The 24927-nt window shown below is 40.1% G+C and overlaps 1 protein-coding gene across 1 annotated transcript in view; it reads left to right on the forward strand.

Moving 5' to 3' along the window:
• MDN1 (midasin AAA ATPase 1) overlaps positions 1–24927 on the forward strand; it is a 156996-nt gene that overhangs the window by 66537 nt on the left and 65532 nt on the right. The window contains exons 30-45 of the mRNA XM_036247864.1: positions 1112–1250; positions 1540–1670; positions 4834–4978; positions 8666–8795; positions 10825–11043; positions 11970–12167; positions 13788–13996; positions 15311–15433; positions 18184–18381; positions 19415–19522; positions 19889–20077; positions 20991–21080; positions 21181–21444; positions 21553–21814; positions 23646–23805; positions 24619–24735. Of these exons, the coding sequence (XP_036103757.1) occupies positions 1112–1250; positions 1540–1670; positions 4834–4978; positions 8666–8795; positions 10825–11043; positions 11970–12167; positions 13788–13996; positions 15311–15433; positions 18184–18381; positions 19415–19522; positions 19889–20077; positions 20991–21080; positions 21181–21444; positions 21553–21814; positions 23646–23805; positions 24619–24735 (2682 nt within the window). The remainder of the gene's footprint in view (positions 1–1111; positions 1251–1539; positions 1671–4833; positions 4979–8665; positions 8796–10824; positions 11044–11969; positions 12168–13787; positions 13997–15310; positions 15434–18183; positions 18382–19414; positions 19523–19888; positions 20078–20990; positions 21081–21180; positions 21445–21552; positions 21815–23645; positions 23806–24618; positions 24736–24927) is intronic.

Consider the following 24927-nt stretch of genomic DNA (forward strand, 5'->3'; position numbering starts at 1 on the left):
TAGGGTTACTTGAGTTATCTCTAAAGGACTCATCAGGAAAGCAATCTTTGTTTTTTTATCCTTTGTTTCCTCTCTTTCTCTTTTATTTTCCTGTCCACCCTTTCTTTTTTAAGAAGCAATAAAAGATCTGCTATTGTTTCTTTTACTCTACCTTTAGACCTTTGTGATGGAAAAGAATGGGGCTTTTATTTATTTTTTAATTTTAATTTTATTTTTGTTATAGATGTTTCTCCTTTTTCCCCCATTGACATCCTCCTCCCCATCCCCTTGCCCTGTCCCCAGCTTTGTTGTCCATGTCCATTGGTTATGCATACATGCATATAAGTTCTGTGGTTTATCTCTTCCCTCCCCCCACCCCCCCCTTCTGACGGTTGTCAGTCTGTACCCTACTTCCATGTTTCTGGGTCTACCCTTTTCCTCAGACTGTTATGTCCATTATATTCCATAAATAAGTGAGATCATGTGGTATTTGTCTTTTTCTGCTTGGCTTGTTTCACTTGGGGATAATACTTTCCAGGTCTCTCCATGTCATCTCAAAGGAAGGAATGGGGCTTTTAAAAAAAATTATTGATTGACTTTAGAGAGAGGAAGGGAGGGAGAAAGAAACGTAGATCTTGATCCACTTATTTATTCATTTATTGGTTGATTCTTGTATGTGCCCTGACCGGGGAATCAAATCCTCAACCTTGGCATATTGGAACGAAGCTCTAACCAACTGAGCTACCCGGTCAGGGCTTTTTCTTTTTCTATTTAATTATTTTAAACAGTGCCATTCGTTCTATAGATGCATAGAGGAGAACAGCATATGAGCTAATGTGTCTTGAAAGTCTAAGGGTTGGCTTTCTTTCCCATCCCTTGGTGGTGGTTGGCAGAAGTGGGAAAGGATGGAATTAATGCTGTGTGTGCCATTCTGGATAAGGAACATGGCAGGGTGCTGGTGTTTTGGGGAAGTGAGTCCTGGGCCTGGGGTGCAGACATCCTGTACTGGTCAACACTATCTGCTGCTGCAGTGAGGCTCTCACCAGGGTTCCCCTCTTTTGCTGACTAGGGTGTTTGTGGGTGTGTATTTAGAATTCATGCTCCTTGTTAATCTGGTATGTATCTCTGACAGGTGTGGGAAAACTACTATCTGTCAGATGTTTGCAGCCTTGGCAAATCAGAAATTATACTCAGTCAACTGCCACTTACACATGGAGACATCGGACTTCCTGGGTGGGCTGCGGCCAGTGAGACAGAAACCAAAGGAGAAGGTTTGTCCAATAGCAAATGATAATGTGTACATTCATTTAAAAGATTGCTGTTAGCTCTATGCCTGAGTCAGCTGAGAGATTTTGTGCAAGATAGGGTTTGATAAGGTATCTTCAGGTTTTCACTGGTCTGCAAGGGGCCTAATGAGCATCCTGTTGTGTAGCATCTATTCCTTGTTCTCAGACTTCTACTTTCTGGCAGAATGAACACTTCACTCCAGCATACACTAGCTAACTACATGTGTGTTGTCTTGTGCCTTTTAATTTCACCTCCTTCTTTTCCACATTGTAGGAAGAAATGGACACATCAAGACTCTTTGAGTGGCACGATGGGCCTCTGGTTCTGGCCATGAAGGAGGATAGCTTTTTCCTCTTGGATGAGATCTCACTGGCTGATGACTCTGTCTTGGAAAGACTCAACAGGTACATTTCCTGTGTTTGATGTCTTTGCTGGTTTTGTTTTTATAGGTATTTATTTTTGTGCGAAGTAGTATTCCTCATAGGTGCATAATAAATATTTGAAAATGATAACGAGTTACTACTGTTTTTGGTTTTAGCATTCAGATCTCCTTTAAGAGGCCTATTTTATCTTTTTTTTGTTGTCAGTGATGAGAAAGATGGGACTGTGGGATGATTAGGCTAATACAAATGAGCCTAAGTTAAAATTCTTTTTTGTGGTAAATATTATGGCTATTGTCTTAATTTTTTTTTAAAGAACTAGAGTCAGCATCCTAGATATTATACCTGTAAGGCCTCTCAAAACCTCAGACCAATATGAATCTTGATGTATAACTATTTTTCTATTTTGAGGTATAATTTACATATTATAAAATGTACTGATTTTAAATGTATAAATCCATGAACTTTAGTAAATATGCTATTTTTCAACCACCACAATCCAGTTTTACAACATATCCATCATTCCAGTAGGATCCCCCATTCCATCTACAGTTTATCTCTGGTGCCACTTCCTACTACTAATATACTTTTTGTCTCTAGATTGGTGTTTTCAGGAGATTTTATGTATACGGTCTCTTCTCATTTTGCATTAATGTTTTGAGGTTCATCCATGTTGTAGCCTTTCGGTAATCTGTTTCTTTTTTTTTTTTTTTTTTAATTTTATTTAGCTACCATGACCATAGTTACAATGTTACATTATATGTATCAAGTAGTAATTCTTTTCTACAGAGGGACTAGCCTCTATTCAGAGGAACCTCAGGAGAGCATGTGGCTCAGTGGTTGAGCCTTGTCCTATGCACCAAGAGGTTGCCAGCTTGATTCTGGGTCAGGGTACATGCCAAATCCTGGGCCCGATCCCCAGTGGGGGGAATCCAAGAGGCAGCCAATGGATGTTTCTCCCTCACTGATGTTCCCATCTCCCTAAAATCAATTAATTTTTTTAAACACGGATTCACTCAGATCTGCTTGGCTGCAGCTGCCAAGGTTTTCCCACTCTGCTACCCTGACTTTCTGTCAAATACAGAGAACATGTGTTGAGCACTCACTACAGGTCAGCCACTGTTCTAAGCACTGTTCACATACGTTTTATTGTGACCTCCCAAAACCCATCAAAGTTTGCACAAAAGAGCACTATGCATTCTCTGTTTTACAGCTGAAGAAATTAAAGCACAGAGAGGTAAAGTAATTTGCCCCAAATCACACAGCTATTAAGTAGCAGAGCCTGAATACTAACTGAGATGGCTAACTTGTCACAATTTGCCTGGAACTTTCCCAGTTTTAGAACTGAAAATCCCGTATCCTGGGGACCCTGAACAGTTGGTGACCCTTATGTTCACCCAAGTAGAAGGGAAAATATTTACATGGGTGAGGGCTAAATTACTGAGTGTCTTGCCATGTTGTGGGTCTGTTACATGGATTCAAATAGGTGACAGTTAACACTTATTTGAATGCTCATGTGCCAGGTACTATGACACACCCGACAGAGCTTATTGAATTCTCACCACCCTCACTTTACAGACGAAGAACCTGAATCTCAGGAGAGGTCAGGCAAGATTACACAGCTGGTAGGTGGGAGAGTTAGGACTCAAATCCAGATGTGTCGCTACCAAAGCCCAGGCTGTTAACCAGTGATGCAAACAGTAAAAGCCATTTGCAACACTGCAGGGTAAACAAACTTAGGTCTCTCTGGAAATATTTCCTCATTTACAAAATGAGTTAGATTTGGTGATCATTAAGTTGGATTTGATCATGTCCATCTCTAAAATCCTCCGACCCTACTTACTAAAATGAGTATCACACTGGGCCTGTTTTTGGAAACCAAAAAGTTTAATAGTGCTCCATGCATCTGAAACCTGTAATTTTCATTTGTAGCTATTTTCAGGATTCACTCATTTTAAAAAATATATTTTTTCTTTATATTGACGTTAGAGAGAAGAAGGGAGAGGTAGAGATAGAAACATTGATGAGAAAGAACATCAACTGGCAGCCTCCTGCATGCCCCCCCCCCCCCCACCTGGGGATCCAGCCCACAACCCAGGCATGTGCCCCGAACCAAGGACCTCTGGATGCATGGGTCCGCACTCAGCCACCGAGCCACATCAGTGGACAAGGTCCACTCATTTTAATAAGCAGCTCCCAAATCCCATCCCACAACCAAGAAACCCCAAACCCAGCAGCATCCAGGAAGGATTCCAAACTCCTGCGCTTGCCTTGTACAGGATGATGTTGGGGGTGTGGAGAAAGTGCAGTGTGGCCACGAACAGGTGGACATAGTGACTGTTTAGACCACCATCATAAATATTCTCTACGATGATCTTGCTGGCAAAGTTTTTGCTGGTGCCAGTCCACTTGTGTAGGGAGAGGGTGAGAGGTTTCTTGGGCTTCAGGTTGCTTATGAAGCCAGATAAGGCACTTAAGATGACTTTCTTGACAAGATGCTGTCCAGGTCCTTCTGCAGCACTTCACGGCTGAGGCTTTGCTTCTGGCCGCAGCACTAGCTAAGAGGCAGTAGAGGCGCGGGTAGGAGATGGAGCTGGTGAGGACGCTGGACAGGGCCAGCCTCAGGCTGATGGGCTCCACCGCTCACTCCACCCCTGGCACCAGCAGCAGCAGGCCCAGAGCAGCCCGGCCCAGCTTCATGCTCGGAGCTCCCGCCGCCCGGCTTGGACCTGCCAGAACATGCTCAGGTTCCTCCCCTTCGCACGAGGCGGGACTCTTCGCACCGCCATTTTTTGTCAATTTGTTTCTTTTTATTCCTTATAGTGTTTCACTGTACAGATACCGTATTTTTTATCCATTTACCACTTGATGGTACTGGGTTTGTTTCTACTTACGGGAATAATGCTGCCATGAACATTGGATGAAAGACACTCATTTAAGACAAATGCCTTAATGGCGTAAGTGAAAAAGGCAGTTCTTTTCCTTTTGATCGTAAGTGTTGTTCTTTCACACAGGTTTTGGGATAATGAGTCATTTTAAAATGTGTGGCAGGAAACCATTAAGTAGAGTGAAAGCTCAGCAGAGGAGATAACTTTCTTTTTTCTTTTTAAAGAACATTGAAGACCACAAAATAAAAAGAATGCATAAGCCTTTTCTAATCTTATATTCTCCGTTTTTTTTCTTTTAGTGTTCTCGAGGTAGAAAAGTCTCTGGTATTAGCAGAAAAGGGCAGCATAGAGGACAAGGATAATGAGGTAGAGCTGTTGACTGCTGGGGAAAAATTCCGTATTTTAGCAACCATGAACCCTGGGGGCGACTATGGAAAAAAAGAGGTAAAACCATGTTCCTGAAGCATAATTTTTTCTTCTATTTTTTTTTTTACCCTATCTCATTGACACCCTTAAATATGTAAAACTGCATTTGATATTTTTATGTTGGGTAAAATGTAAAAATCCAGAAAAATATTTTAGGATTGTTATAAGGTTGAAAAATAATTGTGACAGCCCTGGCCAGTTTGGCTCAGCGGTTAGAGCGTCGGCCTGCGGTCCAGAGAGACCCAGGTTCAGTTCCCACTAAGGGCATGTACCTCGGTTGCAGTTTGTCCCCGGCCCTGGTTGGGTCGTGTGGGTGGCAGCCACTTGATGTGTCCCTTTCATGTCAATGTTTCTCTCTCTCTCTCGTCCCCCCCCCCCCCCCCCCGCTCTCTCCCTCCCACTCTGTCTGAACAAAAAATGGAAAAATGTTCTTGGATGAGGATAAAAAAATAATAATAATTGTGACAGATAAACATTTCCTTATTTGACATCTCACTTTATGTACATGCCTGAAATTTCGTTGTTCCAGTCCGCCCAGGTCTTTACATATGTTACTGTAATCAATTATTACAAGAGCTCTGTGAGAACGTTATTTTTCTACTTTTGTGGATGAGAATTGTTGAAATTGAAATTTAATCTCAAGCTGTGCTTCTAGAATCTACTCTCTTAATGAGTGTGGCTTTATGAGTGATTTTAAAGGGTCAAGAAAGAAATCACAGACGAGAACCTCTTTTGTTTTTGTTTTTTTAATCTTTACTGTTGAATGAAGAATGTATTACAGATGTTCCACATTTTTCCCCCATTGACCTCCTCCTCCCCACTCCCGCCCCCCTCCCGCCTTTTCCCACACTATTGTCTGTGTCCATTGGTTATGCATATAAGTTCTTTGGTTTATTTCTCCCTACCCCCCGCAACCCCTTTCCCTTTGAGGTTTGTCAGTCTAGCAATGAATTTGTACTTCTTAATCCCTTCACCTTTTTCACCCATTCCCCCAACCCCCCTCCCATCTGGCAACCAACAAAATGTTCTCTGTATCTATGAGAATGTTTCTGTTCTACCTGTTCATTTTGTTTGTAGATTCCATTGTTGATAGATATGTATTCATTGCCATTTTGTTTGTTCATATTTTTTATCTTTTTCTTCAAAAAGACCCTTCATCATTTCATACAATAACGGTTTGGTGGTGATGAACTCCTTTAACTTTTTCTTGTCTGGGAAACTCTTTATATGGTCATCGATTCTAAATGACAGCTTTGTAAGATAGAGTAATCTTGGTTGTAGGTTCTTGCTTTTCATCACTCTGAATATTTCTTGCCACTCCCTTCTGGCCTGCAAAGTTTCTTTTGAGAAATCAGCTGACAGCCTTATGGGAACTCCCTTGTAGGTAACTAGCTGCCTTTCTCTTGCTGCTTTTAAGATTCTCTCTTTGTCTTGAACCTTTTGCATTTTGATGATGATGTGTCTTGGTGTGGGCCTCTTGCGGTTCATCTTGTTTGGGCTCTTTTAGTTTTGAAGGTGGAACATATTCTCTCAAGGGTTCTGTGGATCACTCAGACTATTGGAAAGAGAGGGTGCAGGTGCTTTCTTCTTCTCTTCAATGGGTGATGTTAGGATCCAGCCAGGATCTAGCACCCATGGATTTCAGACTCAGAAAGCCTCTCAGTGGAGGAGTCTGCTGCTTTGTGTGTGGGATCCTGATCTGTTAAGGTTAGGTAAAGGGTTGGGTGGTAGCAGTTCAAGGATGAGAAGAACCAGGGGTTGATAGTGAATGAATGCAGTTCAGATTCTTGGTAACTTGGTGGGTGCCTAAAATGCAAACATGATATTTTGGGCCTAATTTTCCTCAATAACATAAGAAGGAAGATAATATCACTGTGCCTCAAGAAATGTTCTGAAGAAAAGAAATAAAATACACCATGGTTTCAAACAAAATATGAAAACTGTTACGTTGGCAAATGGAAATAGCACAGAGGATATGATTTCAAGTTTGTGTTAACTTGCCCATCAGGTTAGCTTGCGTTTTTCTAACTTAAATATTGCCAACTCTTTTTTTGCATGCCTAGCAAGCAGAGCAAGGTAGGATTCTGAAGACCAGAGACGTTCCTTATTCAGGGTGGCTATGAGGAATGCTAACACGTTCCTTGAGTCCTTTTTTTTTCCTTTATTGATTTTTACAGAGATAGGAAGGGAGAGGGAGGGAGAGTGAAATAGGAAAATCGATGAGAGAGAACATCAATTGTCTGCCTCCTGCCTACCCCTCACTGGGGGTTGGGCTCACAACCTGGGCATATGCCCTGGCCAGGATTGAACTGGCAACCTCTTGATGCATGGGTCAATGCTCAACCACTGAGCCACACCGCCAGGCCTTTTTTTAAAAAATTTTTTTTCCATTGATTTTTAGAAAGAGGGTCTGGGAGAGAAACATCAATTTGTTGTTCCACTTATACATTCATTGGGTGCTTCTTGTATGTACCCTGACTGGAGATTGCACCTGCAGCCTTGGTATATTGGGGTGATGCTCTAACTAACTGAACTACCCGGCCAGGGCCACTCTGGGTTGTAATTGAGCTGCAGCTTAGTACAGGCATTGTTCCTGGTCCTGTTATGAATGGAGTTTACTGTCAAGTAAAAGGAAAGTGATGATAAACAGATAATTATATGCATGTATTATTGCAAACATTTGTGAATGGAGGTTAACTGAAGGGTAAGAGGAATCCAGACTGGAGACGGAGGCCCTGAGACTGGAGGGACTAAACAATTTTTTGTTATACAAGAGGTAAAATATATACTTCATAATTTTACTCTCTCTGAGCCACATAGAAGTTTTCTCCTTCCACTTCAGACAGTTCCCCCTATTGGAAGATAGCATTGTTTCCTTTAAAGCATTGGTTATATAACAGCAGGTAAAAGAAGGGCCTTGAAGGTGTGGGGAACCTTTTTTCTGCCAAAGGCCATTTGGATATTCATTCGTGGGCCGTACAAAATTATCAACTTAAAAATTTACCTGCTATATTTGGTCAGGCTAATTTGGTGAGGCATGTGATGTTAGCTGGTATTGATTTCGTGGGCCTTATATGTCCTGCAGGCCAGAAGTTCCCCACTCCTGGTTAGGGGAAGGTGTTCAGGATAGGGAGTTGCCCAGTGGGGCTGGAATCCTATTTGTACCACTTATATTCCATATGACTTTGAAGCTCTGTACCTTTTCTATCAAGAAAGTGTTGGCAATACTGACTTGGAAGGTGTGGTGGAGAATAATGAGGTGACCTATGGAAGGAGTCAGGACAAAGTAGGTCTTCAAAAAATCATATCTAGTAGTAGAGGTAATAAAAGAGGCATCTGGTACTTGCCATACTCTTAGCTAACACATATATATATATTTTTTTATTCTCACCGGAGGACATTTTTCCATTTTTTGTGCAGATAGAGTGGGAGGGAGAGAGAGGAAGAGACAGAGAGAGAGAAACATCGATGTGAAAGGGACACATCGAGTGGCTGCCACTGCACGACCAACCAGGGCCAGGGACAAACTGCAACCGAAGTACGTGCCCTTAGCGGGAACCGAACCTGGGTCTCTCCGGACCGCAGGCTGATGCTCTAACCACTGAGCCAAACCAGCCAGGGCTCAGCTAACGTATTTTTAAAGGATTTGTTTTCTAGCTTTCCTCATAGGTATTACATTCACATTGTAGTTTGTGTTCCTTACAGCTGTCTCCTGCCTTAAGAAACCGGTTTACGGAAATATGGTGCCCTCAGAGCATAAACCGTGAAGATTTAAAACAGATAATCAGCAGTAATCTTCGTCCAGGATTGTCTCTGGGCAGAATAGACCAAAAAGGTGAGTTTTCAGGTGGCGATGGTAATGGGATGGATAAGCTGTGTGCTGAAAGTGTGAGGTATGGTATAGGACATTAGCAGTATGTATATATAGTGTATTATAAGGAGAAGGGGAGGTAGAGAAATATTTGTATACAACTCAAGGACACATGTATATGCATCATGGTGACAGATGTTAACTATACTTATCGAGTTGTATTTCCAAAAGTTGAAATAAAGAACTTCACAGCTCCCGTTGGTTATGGCCAACTTATTTTCCAGAAAGACATTCTCATTCCCAGTGCTATCAGCAACTTAGCAGATGTGCCTGCCAGGCATACTCCTTCCAACATTGAGTTTTCATTTTTGAAAATATAATAAAATCCATTATTTTATCCTTTTCTATTTAACAGATATTCCAAAATTCATTTTCTTTCATTTGGAGCATTCTATATGGCCTCTTTTAAAATAAATATTAATCATTTTACACGTTAGTATTCAATATGTATTTTTGGATAATCTTTATTACATTTATCACAGAGGTTTCTATATTATGTTACTTCTTAATATTTGTTGTAAAAAAAAATACATACATGAACCTACTTTATCACTGATGATCTTCTTTCTGTTTAATAGTCATTGTTTTTTTTAAATCTTCACTGGAGGATATTTTTCCATCAATTTTAAGATGGAAAACAACACGACAAGAACCCCAACCAAGGCACATGCCATTGACCAGAATCAAAACTGAGACTCTTTGCTCTAAGGGCCGACACTCTAACTACTGAGCCAAAATGGCCAGAGCAATAGTCATTGTTTAATTCCTCTCTAACAGTAGATATGTTTATCCATTTTTATTAAGTCCTTAATGTACCTCAAATTTATTTCACTCTGAAATGTGGATCCAAGTAATCCTATTTAATATCTAGTTGAAACAGCATTTAATTACTTTCCTTATTGTTCTTGGACTTTTCCCCTTGAGTTGTCATTTTAAGGTCCTTTTAAAGATTTGTGGGGTTTTTTTATAATTAGTATTACTTTTCTGACCAGTTAGTTTTCTTCTAATCAGTTCTCAGTGTAGCCTTGAAGAATGTTGCTGAGTAGTCTTTTTATATTAGAGCAGTGTGGATTTCTCCTCCTCATATTTTCTTTTTTAAAGACATTCTTTGGCATTTATACTTTTTAGATAGATGTTTACTGTTAACTTCAGAAGTTATACAAAGTGCTCTACTAAATTTAATTGGCATTGCTTTAATCTATATATAACTACTTAAGAAGTATTTTATTTCCAAATATTTTACAACATGAAACTATGATAAGTAGAATAGCTATTTAACCTAAATCATGAAATACAATTTATGAATTCTGTAATTTAATGAATTCTGATTGATGCATTGATTTAAGAAAACAAAAAACCTGCCTGGCTGGTGTGGCTCAGGGGTTGAGCATTGATCCATGCACCAAGAGGTCACCAGTTTGATTCTCGGTCAGGGTACATGCTCAGGTTGTAGGCCAAATCCCCCATGGGGGGCATGCAGGAGGCTGCCAATCAATGTTCTCTCTCATCCGTGTCTCTCTCCCTTCTTTTCTCTCTAAAAATCTATAAAGAAAATAAATAAATAAAAACCTAAACCTAAATGTCACTAAAAATGTGTCATTCTCCATTCCAGTGAATCATTTATATAATATAGTAAAATTTGTCTATTTTTTGAGATCTTTGTGTCTTAACTTCAAAATTGTGTCTGAACATGAACCAAATGAATTGTTTCTTTGAGTGTTCAGAATATAACTTTTTAGGCTATAATTTTTAAGTGCTTTTGTTAAAAAATTAAAACAAAATGTGTGTGTGGGATGCTATTTATGAACCCTTTGGAATGCAGTAAAAGCTATGGACCTTCCTCCTTAGAAGTAACATTAATGAAGAATCCACATAAATTTGCATATAATCTCATGGATTGCTGGGGTTGCTTAGGCCATCTGTGGGCCCCACAGTACAAACCCCCTGTTTTGGAGTGTTTGTAAGCATTGAACACTTGTTCATTATTTCATAGGGGCTGACATAGCTGAGGTGATGCTGGATTTCATTGACTGGCTGACCCACCAGGAATTTGGCCAAAGGTGTGTGGTCAGTATCAGAGATATCCTGTCCTGGGTTAACTTCATGAACACAATGGGGGAGGAAGCTGCATTGAAAAGGCCAGAGACCATCTCCACTGTGACATCCTTTGTCCATGCTGCATGCCTGGTGTACATAGATGGAATAGGTTCAGGTATGTTGTTTGTTAGCTGGTGGGAACAAGGGGTTAGGGTAAAGCAGAGAATGAAATGGAGCAAGTCCAGACCTCTTATCCAGATACTTTATAGAATTGCTTACTCTAACATTGTCAAGGCTCAGAATGGCTTTCCTTTCCTTTTACTCTTCTTGAGATATGGTTGGTATAAAAGATATGCCAAAAACTTTCCATTGCTTATGGGCAAGAGACTTAGTAAACATGAAGTAGTGATTATGAGTAGAAAGAAGACTTGAAAATGCCTTGTTCCTAACGGACTGGATAATTCTTAACATGAATGGTCATTTATAGTTAATGAGCCTGAATCCTTTAAGTTTACAATAATTGCATAAAATTCCGTATTTAAGTTCTGTTTCTCAGCCATGAAGATTAGAAATATAAACCAAAATGATCAGTAGTACCACATTAGTTATTCTTTTTTTAATCCTCACCCAAGGATATTTTAACATTTATCTTCAGACAGAGTGTAAGGGAGGAGAGAGAGAGAAAAACATCAATTGGTTGCCTCCCGCACAATCCTGACCAGGGCCAGGGACTGAAGTGCAACTGAGGTACTTGCCCTGGACCAGAATGGAACCTACAACTCTTTTTGGTCCACGAGCCGACGCTCAAACCACGAGCCAAATTGCCCAGGGCCACATTAATTACTCTTACCTTCATGCTGATTCATCATGGAGTGCCTGGAGTGCTTTACTGAATTAGTTGCTGCTGAATTAATGATCTATAAATTGTGGGGAGAGGGAAGTCATATTCCTTCCTTAGGATCGCTGGCATTAGCAATCGTATTTCGGCTATAATTCAGTTAGGGCTTCATTTTCTCAGGAAGCTGCCCTAGAGCTCCAGCTGAAATATTGTGAAGCTTGGTGTTGTGCTATTGTTTGTTGGACTAATCTTCTGTCTTTTAGGGGTCTCTTCCTCTGGGTTTGGTACAGCCCTCTTGGCTCGAAATGAATGTCTGAAATTCCTAATCAAGAAACTTTCCAAGATAGTCCGACTTACAGAATGTCAGAAAAATGAATTGAAGATTTATGACAGACTCAAGGCTAAGGAATTCACTGGGATAGATAACCGTTGGGGAATTCATCCATTTTTTATACCAAGAGGTAAGAATGACTTTAAATAAATGAAGATTTTCTTTTCTTTTCTTTTTTTTTTTTATCCTCACCCGAGGACATTTTTCCATTTTTTGTTCAGATAGAGCAGGAGGGAGAGAGAGAGAGAAACATCGACGTGAAGGGACACATCGAGTGGCTGCCACCCGCACGACCAACCAGGGCCGGGGACAAACTGCAACCGAGGTACGTGCCCTTAGTGGGAACCGAACCTGGGTCTCTCTGTACCGCAGGCCGACACTCCAACCTCTGAGCCAAACTGGCCAGGGCGAAGATTTTCTTTTTGTACATCATAGATATTTGACTTTTACTGTAACTTTTGTTTTAGTGCATCATACTTATTATTTAAAAAAATTTTCTTTATTGATTTTAGAGAGGAAGGGAGAGGGAGAGAGAGATAGAAACATTGATGAGAGAGAACATCGATTGGCTGCCTCCTGCATGCCCCCTACTGGGGATTTGGCCCTCAGTCTGGGCATGTGCCCTGACCAGAAATCAAACTGGCGACCTCTTGATGCATGGGTCAATGCTCAACCACTGAGCCACACCAGCCGAGCTCATGATTATTTTTGATCTAGTTATCTGATTTGGCATAACCGTAATTGTATGAATGGTTAAAAACATGTAACTGGCATTTAAAAATAGGGGAAAATATAGTCTCTAATCTATGAATAAATTGTCTTATAAAAATGCATGCATTTGTTTATTATTCGTGCTCAAAACAAGAGCTTTCCTATAGTGATAATTCATCTCATATGTACTAAGTGTAGAACCCCATCACCTTTTAAATATATATATATATATTTTTTATTTTTTGAGAGAGAAAGATAGAAACAGAGATGTGAGACAGAAATATTGATCGGCTGCCTCCTACACGCCCCCTACTGGGGATCGAGCCCAAAACTCAGGTGTGTGCTCTGACCGGGAATCGAACCGGGACCTCTCAGTCCATGGGAGGATGCTCAATCTACTGAGCCACACCAGCTGGGTGAACCCTTTCACCTTTTACAAGGATAGTTTTGTGGATCCCTGAGGACAGGTTTGTGTCACTCATCTTCCTGTCCCTGGCATCTGACATGTACCCTAGCAGTCATAGGCATTTAGAAAATGTCTGTTGACTGAGTAAATGGATGAACAAGTGATTAATTAAATGGGAAATGCAGGTGACGCATCCTGAATTGTCTTTGTGGCCTAAAAACCTTGGATGAAATTGTTTAATGTGGAACCACGTGTATATGCCTCCTTTACACTTGACTTTTAGGAAAATATCCACTTATAAAGGTAAATTGTACAAGTATCTGTTGTGTTTCCAGGTATAGGTTGTGATAGGTGTAGCTTTCCTATGTATTAGCTATATGTAAAGGTGTAAAGATGGAGAGATTTGTGCAGTAGACACAGTTAAAGAAAGCATGCTATTGGCTGTTCCTCTGAAGCATTTTATGGACCCCAAAATGAGGCTAAGTGTTGTTTTTTTGTTGTTTTTTTTACCACAGATAGTATTTCACTTACTGACAGTCTACTTGGTGGATTCTCGTAGTCTTATATTGACATGTATATATGATTTGGTGATGTCCAGCTTTTATGTGGGTTTTTTTCCCCCCATCACTTAAGGACCTATCCTGCACAGGAATAACATCGCCGACTATGCACTTAGCGCTGGCACCACAGCTATGAATGCTCAGAGGCTCCTAAGAGCTACAAAACTGAACAAACCCATTCTCCTGGAGGGCTCGCCTGGTGTGGGCAAGACGAGTTTGGTTGGAGCACTAGCAAAGGCTTCAGGCAACACCCTTATTCGAATCAACTTGTCAGAGCAGACGGTAAGCTTGGTCATTCTACAGCTAATGAGGGTAGGTAGGTGATGTTTGTATCTGTTTACAATTTCCTAATCAAATAGTTATGATGTTTTCGGTATCCCAAATATTTCCTGGCTATAAAAGACCACAGCAATGTGACCTTCCAAAGTAGTTCTCCTGAATTCATTAATAGCTGACATCTGTAATACTATTCTCTCTGGATGCTTAGTTCTAATTCTCTTTTGAGAATTATCCATTTCAGTATGTATTATAGTATTATAATATAACCTCTTTTTATTTTTGTCCTTTCTAAAATAAAAGTTAGTAGAAACAAAATGACCTTTAAACAACCTTATGAAAATGTGGAACAACCCTGGCCAGTTTGGCTCAGCGGTTAGAGTGTCGGCCTGAGGACCAATGAGTGGCAGGTTCAGTTCCGGTCAAGGGCATGTGCCTCGGTTCGTTTCCAGCCCTGGTTGCGTCTTGTGGGAGGTGGCCACTTGATGTGTCCCTTTCACATTGATGTTTCTTTCTCTCTCCCTCCCTCCCACTCTATCTAAACAAAAAATGGAAAAATGTCCTTGGGTGAGGATTTAAAAAAAAGAAGATGTGGAACAGAGATGAAAAATTAAGTGAGAATATCTTGGAATGGGGGCTGGGAGCAGGGCCTGGGCATTATTACTGAGGTTTTTTTTGGGGGGAAGTGCCCTTAGCGGGAATAGAACCCAGGACTCTGGCCCTCAGGCTGACGCTCCAGCCACTGAGCCAAACCAGCCAGGGCTGAGTTTTGTTTTTTATTTTTTGTTTTATTTTTTATTCCTCATTCAAGGATATTTTTCTACTTATTATCAGATAGAGTGGGAGGGAGTGAGGGAGGGAGGGAGAAAGACAGAGAAACATCGATGTGATAGAGCCACATTGACTGGTTGCCTTCCTCACTACCTGACCAGGGCCAGGGATGAACCGCAACTGAGGTACATGTCCTTTACTCATTGGTCCGCGGGCCAACGTTCTTAAACTGTTGAGCCAAACTAGCCAGGGCTTATGTTTTATTTTTTAAAGCTCACCAATTAATTTCTAAGTACAGCCGCAGTTGAGAACTACTGATTTGGAGCTCAGGCTCCAGTTGATTGATACTTGGAGCACTGTGATGAGAAGGTTCTTAGAGGCATTTCTGGGCTCCTGGTAAAGAATGCTGGGATTAATTAGTTCTGTCTTGGGGTAAGAGGGAAAGGTGGCACAAGTCCCAAGTATTTACCATCACAGATTTTAGTTCTTTGGATCTAGTTAATTTTTTATGTAATTTTGGCTTTTTCTCACTTCTTCTCCCTCCCAAAGGATATCACAGACCTGTTCGGAGCAGATCTACCTGTTGAAGGTGGCAAAGGAGGAGAGTTTGCCTGGCGTGATGGCCCCTTGCTGGCAGCTCTGAAGGCCGGCCATTGGGTTGTGTTGGATGAGGTGAGGGAATTGTCCATCATGCCAAGGATGGTATCACGTGTGAAGAGCAGTCATACTTTTCATAGCTCTAGGGTAGTGATTCTCAACCTTCCTAATGCTGTGACCCTTTAATACAGTTCCTCATGCTGTATGTGGGCGTATCTGCATGTGGGCGGACCTGCCAGGAGATGGATAGAGGAGCAGTATCTCTGTTCCTAAGACCATAGGAAATATGTGTTTTCTGATGGTCTTAGGCAACCCCTGTGAAAGGGTCATTCGACCCCCCCAAAGGGGTCACGACCCACAGGTTGAGATCCGCTGCTCTAGGATGTTTCTTAGTGGATAATCATGCTATTGCCTAGTAAAGACAGATTCTCTGATGAAAAGAATCCTCCATGGTTTCTTTTAAGAATAAAAATAGTCACTTGTCAGAAAACACATATGGAATCCCCTCTACAAACTCTCCTAGTTTTGTAAGGTAGTCTCCAGAGAAAAACTGCTTCTTCACTAGTGTTTTCTTATAGTCTCTGGCAGGCTTGCTGTTTGTATTTATTTCATGGGTATTTTACAAACATTGCCAACCACCTAATTTTTTTTTTTTTTATCCTCACCCGAGGACATTTTTCAACATTTTGTTCAGATAGACTGGGAGGGAGAAAGAGAGAGAGAAACATTGACATGAAAGTGACACATTGAGTGGTCGCCACCCACACGACCCAACCAGGGCCGGGGACAAACTGCAGCTGAGGTACATGCCCTTAGTGGGAACCAAACCTAGGTCTCTGCAGACCGCAGGCCGATGCTCTAACCGCTGAGCCAAATTGGTCAGGGCAACCACCTCATGTTTTATTAGTGCAACAGAGACTGGGGAAAATTAACTTAAGAAGAGATGCACAAAAATGGTGAGAAAATGATCAGTGTTATTTTGTGTATATTGTATAAATTAACGATCAGAAGAGCAGAGCACATTATGAGATTCAGCACTTAACAAAGTTTGTTAAGTGCTGAATCTCAGTGACTGACAGCTTGAGATAAGGAAAAGTGATACACAGAAATTAAAAATTTAAGGTTGTGGCCAAAGGAGTCAAGTTCAGGATGCGCTGTGTTAATTCAAGAAAAGGCTAGGAAGTATTTGTGGAGCTTAACCAATTGATGAAAGTGCAGTAGGTGAAACTTGAGATAGGCTCCAGCTGGGTCCCTAGGTTCAGACCCCTGTGGTCTGAGGTCAGGGCATGCTAGGGCATTCCTTTTCTCCTGAGCTGCTTCCTACTTTTCTAGGGGTCATATTAAGGAGAGAGTTGCTTTTTTTTCCCACCAGATCTTTTTAAAAAAGATGTGTGTTAGAATATTCATTATGTAGGAAAAATAGAATGTCTAGTTTTAAAGCTTGAGACTTTTGCCTGCACTTTATTTAATCGGGTGAAAATGCATCCAGGGACCACATGGCACTGGACTTGCAATCACACTTCAGCGCAGATTTTAGATTTTGCCTGTTTAGAAATACACAGCAGAGTTTGTACTTTGTAGTGCTTGTATAAATGTGACATTTGAAATTCTAATATAGTTTGGGTTTTGCACATTTGAATTCACTTGATTCACATTTTCCCATTTGAATTTTTCCATGTTACCTAAAAACCACCCATACTTCCCATCCCTGTGCTCTGAATTCAGCCTCTAAAGACCTCCATTCAGCACTTTTCATCTTTGTCACAAAAACCTTTGTATCTGTTCCTGTTCACAAAATGTTAGCCAAAGTTGGCTATGTAGATCCACTTGATGTAGTTTATATCATGACTTTTAGACCCATTTGGAGATTCATTCAGTATTTCAAGTGAGAAAAGATAATTTGCTTGTCTAAGTATATAAAGAGCTATCTTACCTCATCTTTTAAAATTCCAGAGTGCAAAAATGAGATATCTATGTATTGATAAGTTTTACTTGTAAGCTATGGTTTATAAAATAGGTCAGTGTGGATGCACATAATGGATACAGTTTAATTTCAGAGATTTTAACTGCTTTTTTATTTTATTTTATTTTTTGTTTGTTTTTATCTTCACCTGAGGACATTTTTTGATATTTTGTTCAGATAGAGTGGGAGGGAGAGAGAGAGAGAGAAACATCGATGTGAAAGGGACACATCGAGTGGTTGCCACCCACACGACCCAACCAGGGCCAGGGACAAACTGCAACCAAGGTACATGCCCTTAGCAGAAACCGAACCCGGGTCTCTCCAGACGGCAGGTCAATGCTCTAACTGCTAAGCCAAACCGGCCAGGGCTTAACTGCTTTTTTAAAAGTTCAGCCTTAATATTTTATAGTTCACTGAAAAATTATTGATTATTTACATACATTAAATCTAACATGTATATGAAATACTAGTAGAATGAATACACATTAGTCCATCACCCAAGAACTAGAAAGTACCTAGCCGGTGTGGTTCAGTGGTTGAGTGTTGTCCATGGACTGAGAGGTCTTCGTTCGATTCCTGGTCAGGGCACATGCCCAAATTGCAGACTCAGTCCCCAGTAGGGGGTGTGCAGGAGGCAGATGATCAATGTCTCTCTCACATGGATGTTTCTATCTCTCTTCCTTCTTCTCTCTAAAAAATCAATAGACACATTAGAAAAAAAAAAAGAAATAGAATGTTACCAATACTATTTGAACTTCCTCCTCCTAAAGATAATACTGTCTTTTGTGGATATTATTTCCTTGCTTTTTGTTATGGTTACACAGCATATATAACACATATATGTGTTTTCTTCTCCAAATAGCTCAACCTGGCTTCTCAGTCAGTATTGGAAGGACTTAATGCTTGTTTTGACCACCGAGGAGAAATCTATGTTCCTGAGTTAGGAATGAGCTTTCAAGTACAGCATGAAAAGACGAAGATTTTTGGGTGTCAAAATCCCTTTAGACAAGGAGGCGGGAGGAAGGGCTTACCCAGGTCTTTCCTTAACAGATTCACTCAGGTGAGATATCCTGTTACCACAGAGATGACAGGTGGAGTGTCGGGGGTGATAAGACTGCTGGCACATAGCTGTTGGGATGTTCTCTATGAGAATGAGAGAGAATCAGTTGAATGATCTGTTTTTTAATTCCATGTCTTTATATGATGAATATTAATATAACTAATTTCCATTATCAATTCTCCCCTGGTGTGAATCCCTTTGTCTTATATGTCCCAGAGGACATGGTTTGTTACCATTTGGAGGAGAGTGAGGTCACCACCCTCTATTAAGATACTAAAAGAATTTTATAATGAAAACAATGCCTTTTAATTAAAGAAAAGTGAGAAAGAACAGAAAATTACCATGAAGAATTAAAAACCCAGTATTCCCCATACCAAAGTCAATCATAATTCACATTTGTTATATTTTCTTACTGCCTTTATTCACATGTGCAGAGATAGTAGTGTGTATATGTGTGTACACGTGTGTATATATACATATGGTCAATTGTTTTTTAAAGTTTGGCTAATCTAGAGGTTTGGAAATGGCTTTCGATACTAGCTTTTTTTTTTTTTTTAATGTCCCTGTCCCTTGATAATTAAGAATTGGCTAAGTATCTTCTGAGAATAATTTATTATGAAAATCTTCAAGCATATTGAGAAGTTGAACAGATTTATAGTAAATATTCATATGCCTGCCATCCAGACAGAGTCTTGGTAGGAAATTTTAAAAAAAAGTATACTTTAAAAAAAAATTGCATGTATCTTTTTTTCCTTTAACTTAGTAGAGTGGAATTAACGGGGAAAAAAAACCTCAGTTGCTTTGTATTTCAAGATTATGTATGATTCTGTATCCTAAAACTGCAAGAAAAGTTTCTAGAACTGAAAACTTATATATATAGATATATTTGAGTATATCTAAATCTATCTATGTATCTATATACATATATTCCTTTGATGTCAAATAAAAATTATATATCACAAGTGGTAGTCATTTCTGCTGTTTATTAAAGAGAAACTATAGCATCTCTCCATGTTATTTTTGGATTTTATAGGTCTTTGTGGATCCTCTTACAGTAATTGACATGGAATTCATTGCCAGTACTCTGTTTCCAGCCATTGACAAAAATATTGTTAAGAAAATGGTTGCTTTCAACAATCAGGTAATTGCCTACTTGTATTAATTGTTCTTTATTTTCCTGACTATAATTGAACTATCATTTTCTGAACATGAAACACTACCAAATTTCCAGTCTTTCTAAGATAAATCAATAGAACTCTACAAGTTTATAGTGGAAGGGAAGCTACTCATTTGAGGGTTACAGTAATTCCGTTCTGTTGTATGTATCACTGTTAATGCTTACAGGGTATTTCTGGCGTTTAGAAGTCTGGATTAGAAAAAGGAGACATCTAAATCAAGTCTATTAATAATGCCTGTTTCAAATTATGTGTCCATTTGTAGTATGTTAATAGTATTTCAGTTCCTAGCAGTGGGACATGTTTTCTAATAAAGGTTTTTTTTTTTTTAGATTGATCATGAAGTGACTGTTGAGAAGAGATGGGGACAAAAAGGAGGACCGTGGGAATTCAACCTTCGGGACCTTTTCCGTTGGTGTCAGCTGATGCTGGTTGACCAGTCCCCTGGGTGTTATGATCCTGGTCAGCATGTGTTTTTGGTCTACGGTGAAAGAATGAGAACCAGAGAAGACAAAGAAAAGGTGAGTTTCATACTTGCTCTTTATCTTTCTTTCCATCTGAAAGTTGATTTCTTCATAAGACAGAGAAGGGGCATACTCAGAAATAATACGAAGCTCTGTAAAGTTGCTTAGGAATTTAGAAGTCAGGAAGAATCTATACATTTACCTACCTCAGGACCTCACAGTATAGAGTATTTTGCATTGGAGTACGCACTTTGCTTATCCATGTGAATCCTCATGACTCTAATCTTTCCTAAAACAGTACTGCCTCCAGTCATCAAGAACTAGGTTTCCATCATCTTTCCATGCCCAAAGGGAAGAAGCAGCCGCAAGAGATAGGTGATAACCCAGTAGGAGAGTGGGATTTTATGTTTTTAAAAAAGTGTAAAATTACAAAGTTTTTTGTTTTTTGTTAATCCTTACCTGAGGATGTTTTTCCATTGATTTTTAAATAGAATGAAAGGGAAGGGGAGAAACATTGATTGATTGCCTCAGGGTCAGGGATCAGACCTGTAACCCAGGTACATTTCCTTGATCAGGAATTGAACCTGCCACCCTTTGGTCTGTGAGCTGATGCTGTAACTGCTAGGCCAAACCAGCCAAGGCAGATTTCTTTTTTTAATCTTTAGATTTGCCATGGTACCCATGATTTTATTTTAATTTATGGTACATTCATACTGGAATCTCAAATGGTTTGCAATTATATGACTGCTCTTTTCTTGAGCTCCAATTCGCTTTCATTCTGAAGAATTAAATAAATGTAATCCTTTTCATAAGAGAAAATTCTAAAGAATAAGGATATTGTGACTAGTTTTCTCAAAATATTGTGACACAAATTGCTGTTCATGTTTTATGTAAGTATTTATTCTAGAAGGTTTGACACAGAATTTGATAGAGTGATTTGTGTTTTGATTGTACCATCTTCTTCCTGTAGGTCATTGCTGTATTTAAGGATGTGTTTAGTTCAGATTCAAACCCATACATGGGAACCAGACTGTTTCACATCACTCCCTATGATATTCAGGTGAGGAGAACAGGATAATCCTCTATTCTTTTACAGTTTTCTGATTTCTGCTCCCACTACCAGGCACGCTTGTGAAGTCTCACTGGCATATCTTTTTCAGCTGGGCTACTCAGTCCTTTCCCGTGGCAGCTCTGTTACTCCCCCGTCCCGCCGTCCCCTGTTGCTCCTGCACCAGTCATTACAGTCTCTGGAGTCAGTTATGAAGTGTGTGCAGATGAGCTGGATGGTCATCCTTGTAGGTCCAGCCTCTGGGGGCAAGTCCAGTCTGGTCCAACTTCTGGCACATCTTACTGGTCATACGTTAAAGATCATGGCTATGAACAGTGCAATGGACACTACGGAGCTTCTGGGTGGTTTTGAGCAGGTAAGTGGTCTGATTGATGGTCTTCCGTGTTTGTGGTGTCCATAAGAAACAGTGTTTTTTGACTCTGCCAAATGGCTATTATGAATTCATGTGCTCTGGATATTTCAGGTGGACCTTATAAGGCCTTGGAGACAGCTACTAGAGAAGGTGGAGAGCACTGTAAGGGCACTGTTAAGAGATAGCCTCCTTGTCAGTGCTGATGATGCAGAAGTAGTCCTGCGGGCCTGGAGTCATTTCCTGCTGACGTACAAGCCCAAGTGTCTTGGAGAAGATGGTAAAGGTGTCACGATGGAGATTGTCAACAAACTGGAAGCAGTATTATTGCTTATGCAGCGACTCAACAATAAAATCAGTGCATACTCCAAAGCAGGTGTGTTTTTGGATGTGTGTATCAGATGCTTAACCATGTCCATATAGTGTCCATTTACAGGTAATATATTTGTAAATGCAATGCCCATAATTTTTTCATTAATTTAATATTTATTAACACTTAAAATTTAAAAATCTTTGTCTTAGAAAGTAAACTGAAGCTGATGTACAGTATCCACAATTGGTGATCCTATTCAGAGCAACCAAGAAAGAAATTGTCTTCTGAGCTGATGGTTTGTGTATAATCAGCTCTAATGATAAATCACATGTATTTAAAGCTTGTCTTATTGTTTATTGACCTTTTAAAAAGACTTAATAATTTCTCGGGAAATTGGGCATTTTAAACTGAAGAATGGAACTTTAAATTAATAGTTAGGATGTGTTTAGTAATTTTGTATAGAAAGTGGAAGAAATTCCTCAGTTAACGTGGAAACTTAACTTCCCTCAGTTTGTGGTGCAGCTTTCCTTAGGAATCACAGCTCTGTGCTGTCTGTTGTCCAGCTTCTGAAAGCGGTTGTTTCATATATTTTGCCTAGTTCTCTAATTGTTGACAGTGGGGGGATTAAATCTAAATCTTAGGATTTCCTCATGGCTAGAAGCAGGAATTTAATGTATAATACTTGTTGATGTGAAAAAGGGTTGTAGAATAATTTCTTTTTTTTTTAATCCTCACCCGAGGACATTTTTCCATTTTTTGTTCAGATAGAGCGGGAGGGGGAGAGAGAGAGAGAGAGAAACATCGGTGTGAAGGGACACATCAAGTGGCTGCCACCCACACGACCAACCAGGGTACATGCCCTTAGCGGGAACCGAACCCGGGTCTCTCTGTACCACAGGCCGACGCTCCAACCGCTGAGCCAAACCGGCCAGGGCTATAATTTCTAACAAAAAAGAGCAAACGAAAGATTTCTAGTGATGAGCTATATAAACTATAAAGCACCAGGCAAATAAATACCAGTTGCTACTGTAATCATGTGGTCATTATAAAATTTTTTTTTTCTTTATTGATTTCTAGAGGGAGAGGAAGGGAGAGGGAGAGAGGTAGAAAGATCAATGAGAGAGAACATCAGTTGGCCACCTCCTGCACGCCCCCCATTGGGGACCAGGCCCACATCCTGGGCATGTTCCCTGACCAGCAACCGGCGACCTCTTGGTGCATGGGTCAACGCTCAACCACTGAACCACACTGGCCAGGCCATGTGGTCATTATAAAGGAATCTCAGTTTAATCACATTGATTATATTGTGCCAACTAACAGCACTTTTGTATGATATAAATGTAGTAATACATGAGAGACATTCTTCTTCTTCTGCCATTTGAGAAACTATAGCACATAAAGATTTTTTATCTTCTCTATCACCCTTGAGTCACCTCTGTCTAGCCATTAATTCAGAAAGCCATTAAGAAGTATTTTCTGCCTTGGCTGGTTTGGCTCAGCGGTAGAGCGTCGGCCCGTAGACCAGTGAGCCGCGGGTTCAGTTCTGGCTAAGGGGACGTACCTCAGTTGCAGTTTGTTGTGTGGGAGGCAACCAGTCCATGTTTCTCTCTCTCCCTTTCTCTTTCTCTCTCTCCCTCTATCTGAAGATGAATAGAAAAATATCCCCAGGTGAGGATTAAAAAAAAAAAATCTAGTAATTTCTGCCCCAGACCTAATTTTCTTGTTTGTTTTATTTAAACAGAACCAAAAAAAAAACTTACTATTGACCCTATTACAAGACTTAAAAAATTAGGCCAGAAGTTTCCAACTTCCTTTTAATAAATAAACTTTTAGTTTTTCTTGTAGTTTTGATTGTCCTGGTTTGAAATTAAGTGCTATGGCTGTGACATTTCAGAATTTGCCAAACTTGTGGAAGAGTTCCGAAGCTTTGGGGTGAAGCTTGTACAGTCATCCAGTGGCTGCAGCCACGGCACATTCGAATGGGTTGACAGCATGCTGGTTCGGGCCCTGAAGTCTGGAGATTGGCTTTTGATGGATAATGTTAACTTCTGCAAGTAAGGACCTTCTGCCCAATCACGATCGAGCCTGACTGGAATTTGGGATATGTTTGTCAGAGTAGAAACTGGTAGAAATTCTGGTATTTTTAATCCACTGTTTCTTAAGAAGAAGTGCATGCTCAGTCATGTTCTGAAATGTCTCCCTGTGGTGAACAGTGGTAGTTGGTTATTAGACAACTGCAAGATTTTAATGAGCTGAACTGAAGGCTAACAAAATGGGATCACACTTCCAGCTATCTTTGAGACCTTTTTATTTAACATCAGAATGACCAGATAGTGGTCATTCTTGAGTGCAGATTTTTGAAATTGTAGATCTCACAGGGCTGACATTTAGCAAATGTGTATCAGTGTCTGTGTGTGTGTGTGTGTTCTGAGGTAAGGGAGAGGGCAAGCGTAAAACTATTGTAGTTATACAGCCTAATAGAAGCTACTGCAGGTCATGTGATGTATTTCTCTACCTAGAGCATCTTTCAGAATGTTTTCAATTGAAATTTGATTACCTTTAAATGATAATGTTGGGAAGTGGGGGAAGGGTGGGGAGAGGAGACAGTTACAGTTCAGGGAACTTGCTGTTATTTTCCTTAATTTATTTTATTTATCAGCAACTGTTTTTGTGATTTTATTATGTATGGATCTCTGGACTGTGTGCCTTGGGAGTGGGAAAGTGATGGGGAAAGAAATTACAGTTCTATATAGGGGAATGACTTGTGCTGAAAGAAGATGTGGGTCAGGAGCAGAAGGAGCATGTACAAGGAAAGTGGGTCAAGGCAGCATGTCAGCCTGTCCACCATTTGAACTCTTTCTGTGCAGTCCATCAGTGCTGGATCGTTTGAATGCTTTGCTTGAACCTGGAGGCGTCCTCACTGTTAGTGAGAGGGGAATGATAGATGGATCCACTCCCACCATAACACCACACCCCAATTTCAGGTATTTATGCCCCTTAAGTTTCTCCCTAGGAATCTTAACAGCCTCAGTAGCCTTACTGAATGTCAATAGGCTGACATTCAGTAAGCCCTTCTTAGGTATTATATTGACATGCCCAGTCATAAATATGTTTACCCATTCATTGATTCAGTTAACAAATTATTTTAAAAAAAAATTTTTTCTTTATTGATTTTA

The sequence above is a fragment of the Molossus molossus genome, unplaced genomic scaffold (genome assembly GCF_014108415.1).
Source record: "Molossus molossus isolate mMolMol1 unplaced genomic scaffold, mMolMol1.p scaffold_m16_p_8, whole genome shotgun sequence".
NCBI lineage: Eukaryota > Metazoa > Chordata > Mammalia > Chiroptera > Molossidae > Molossus > Molossus molossus.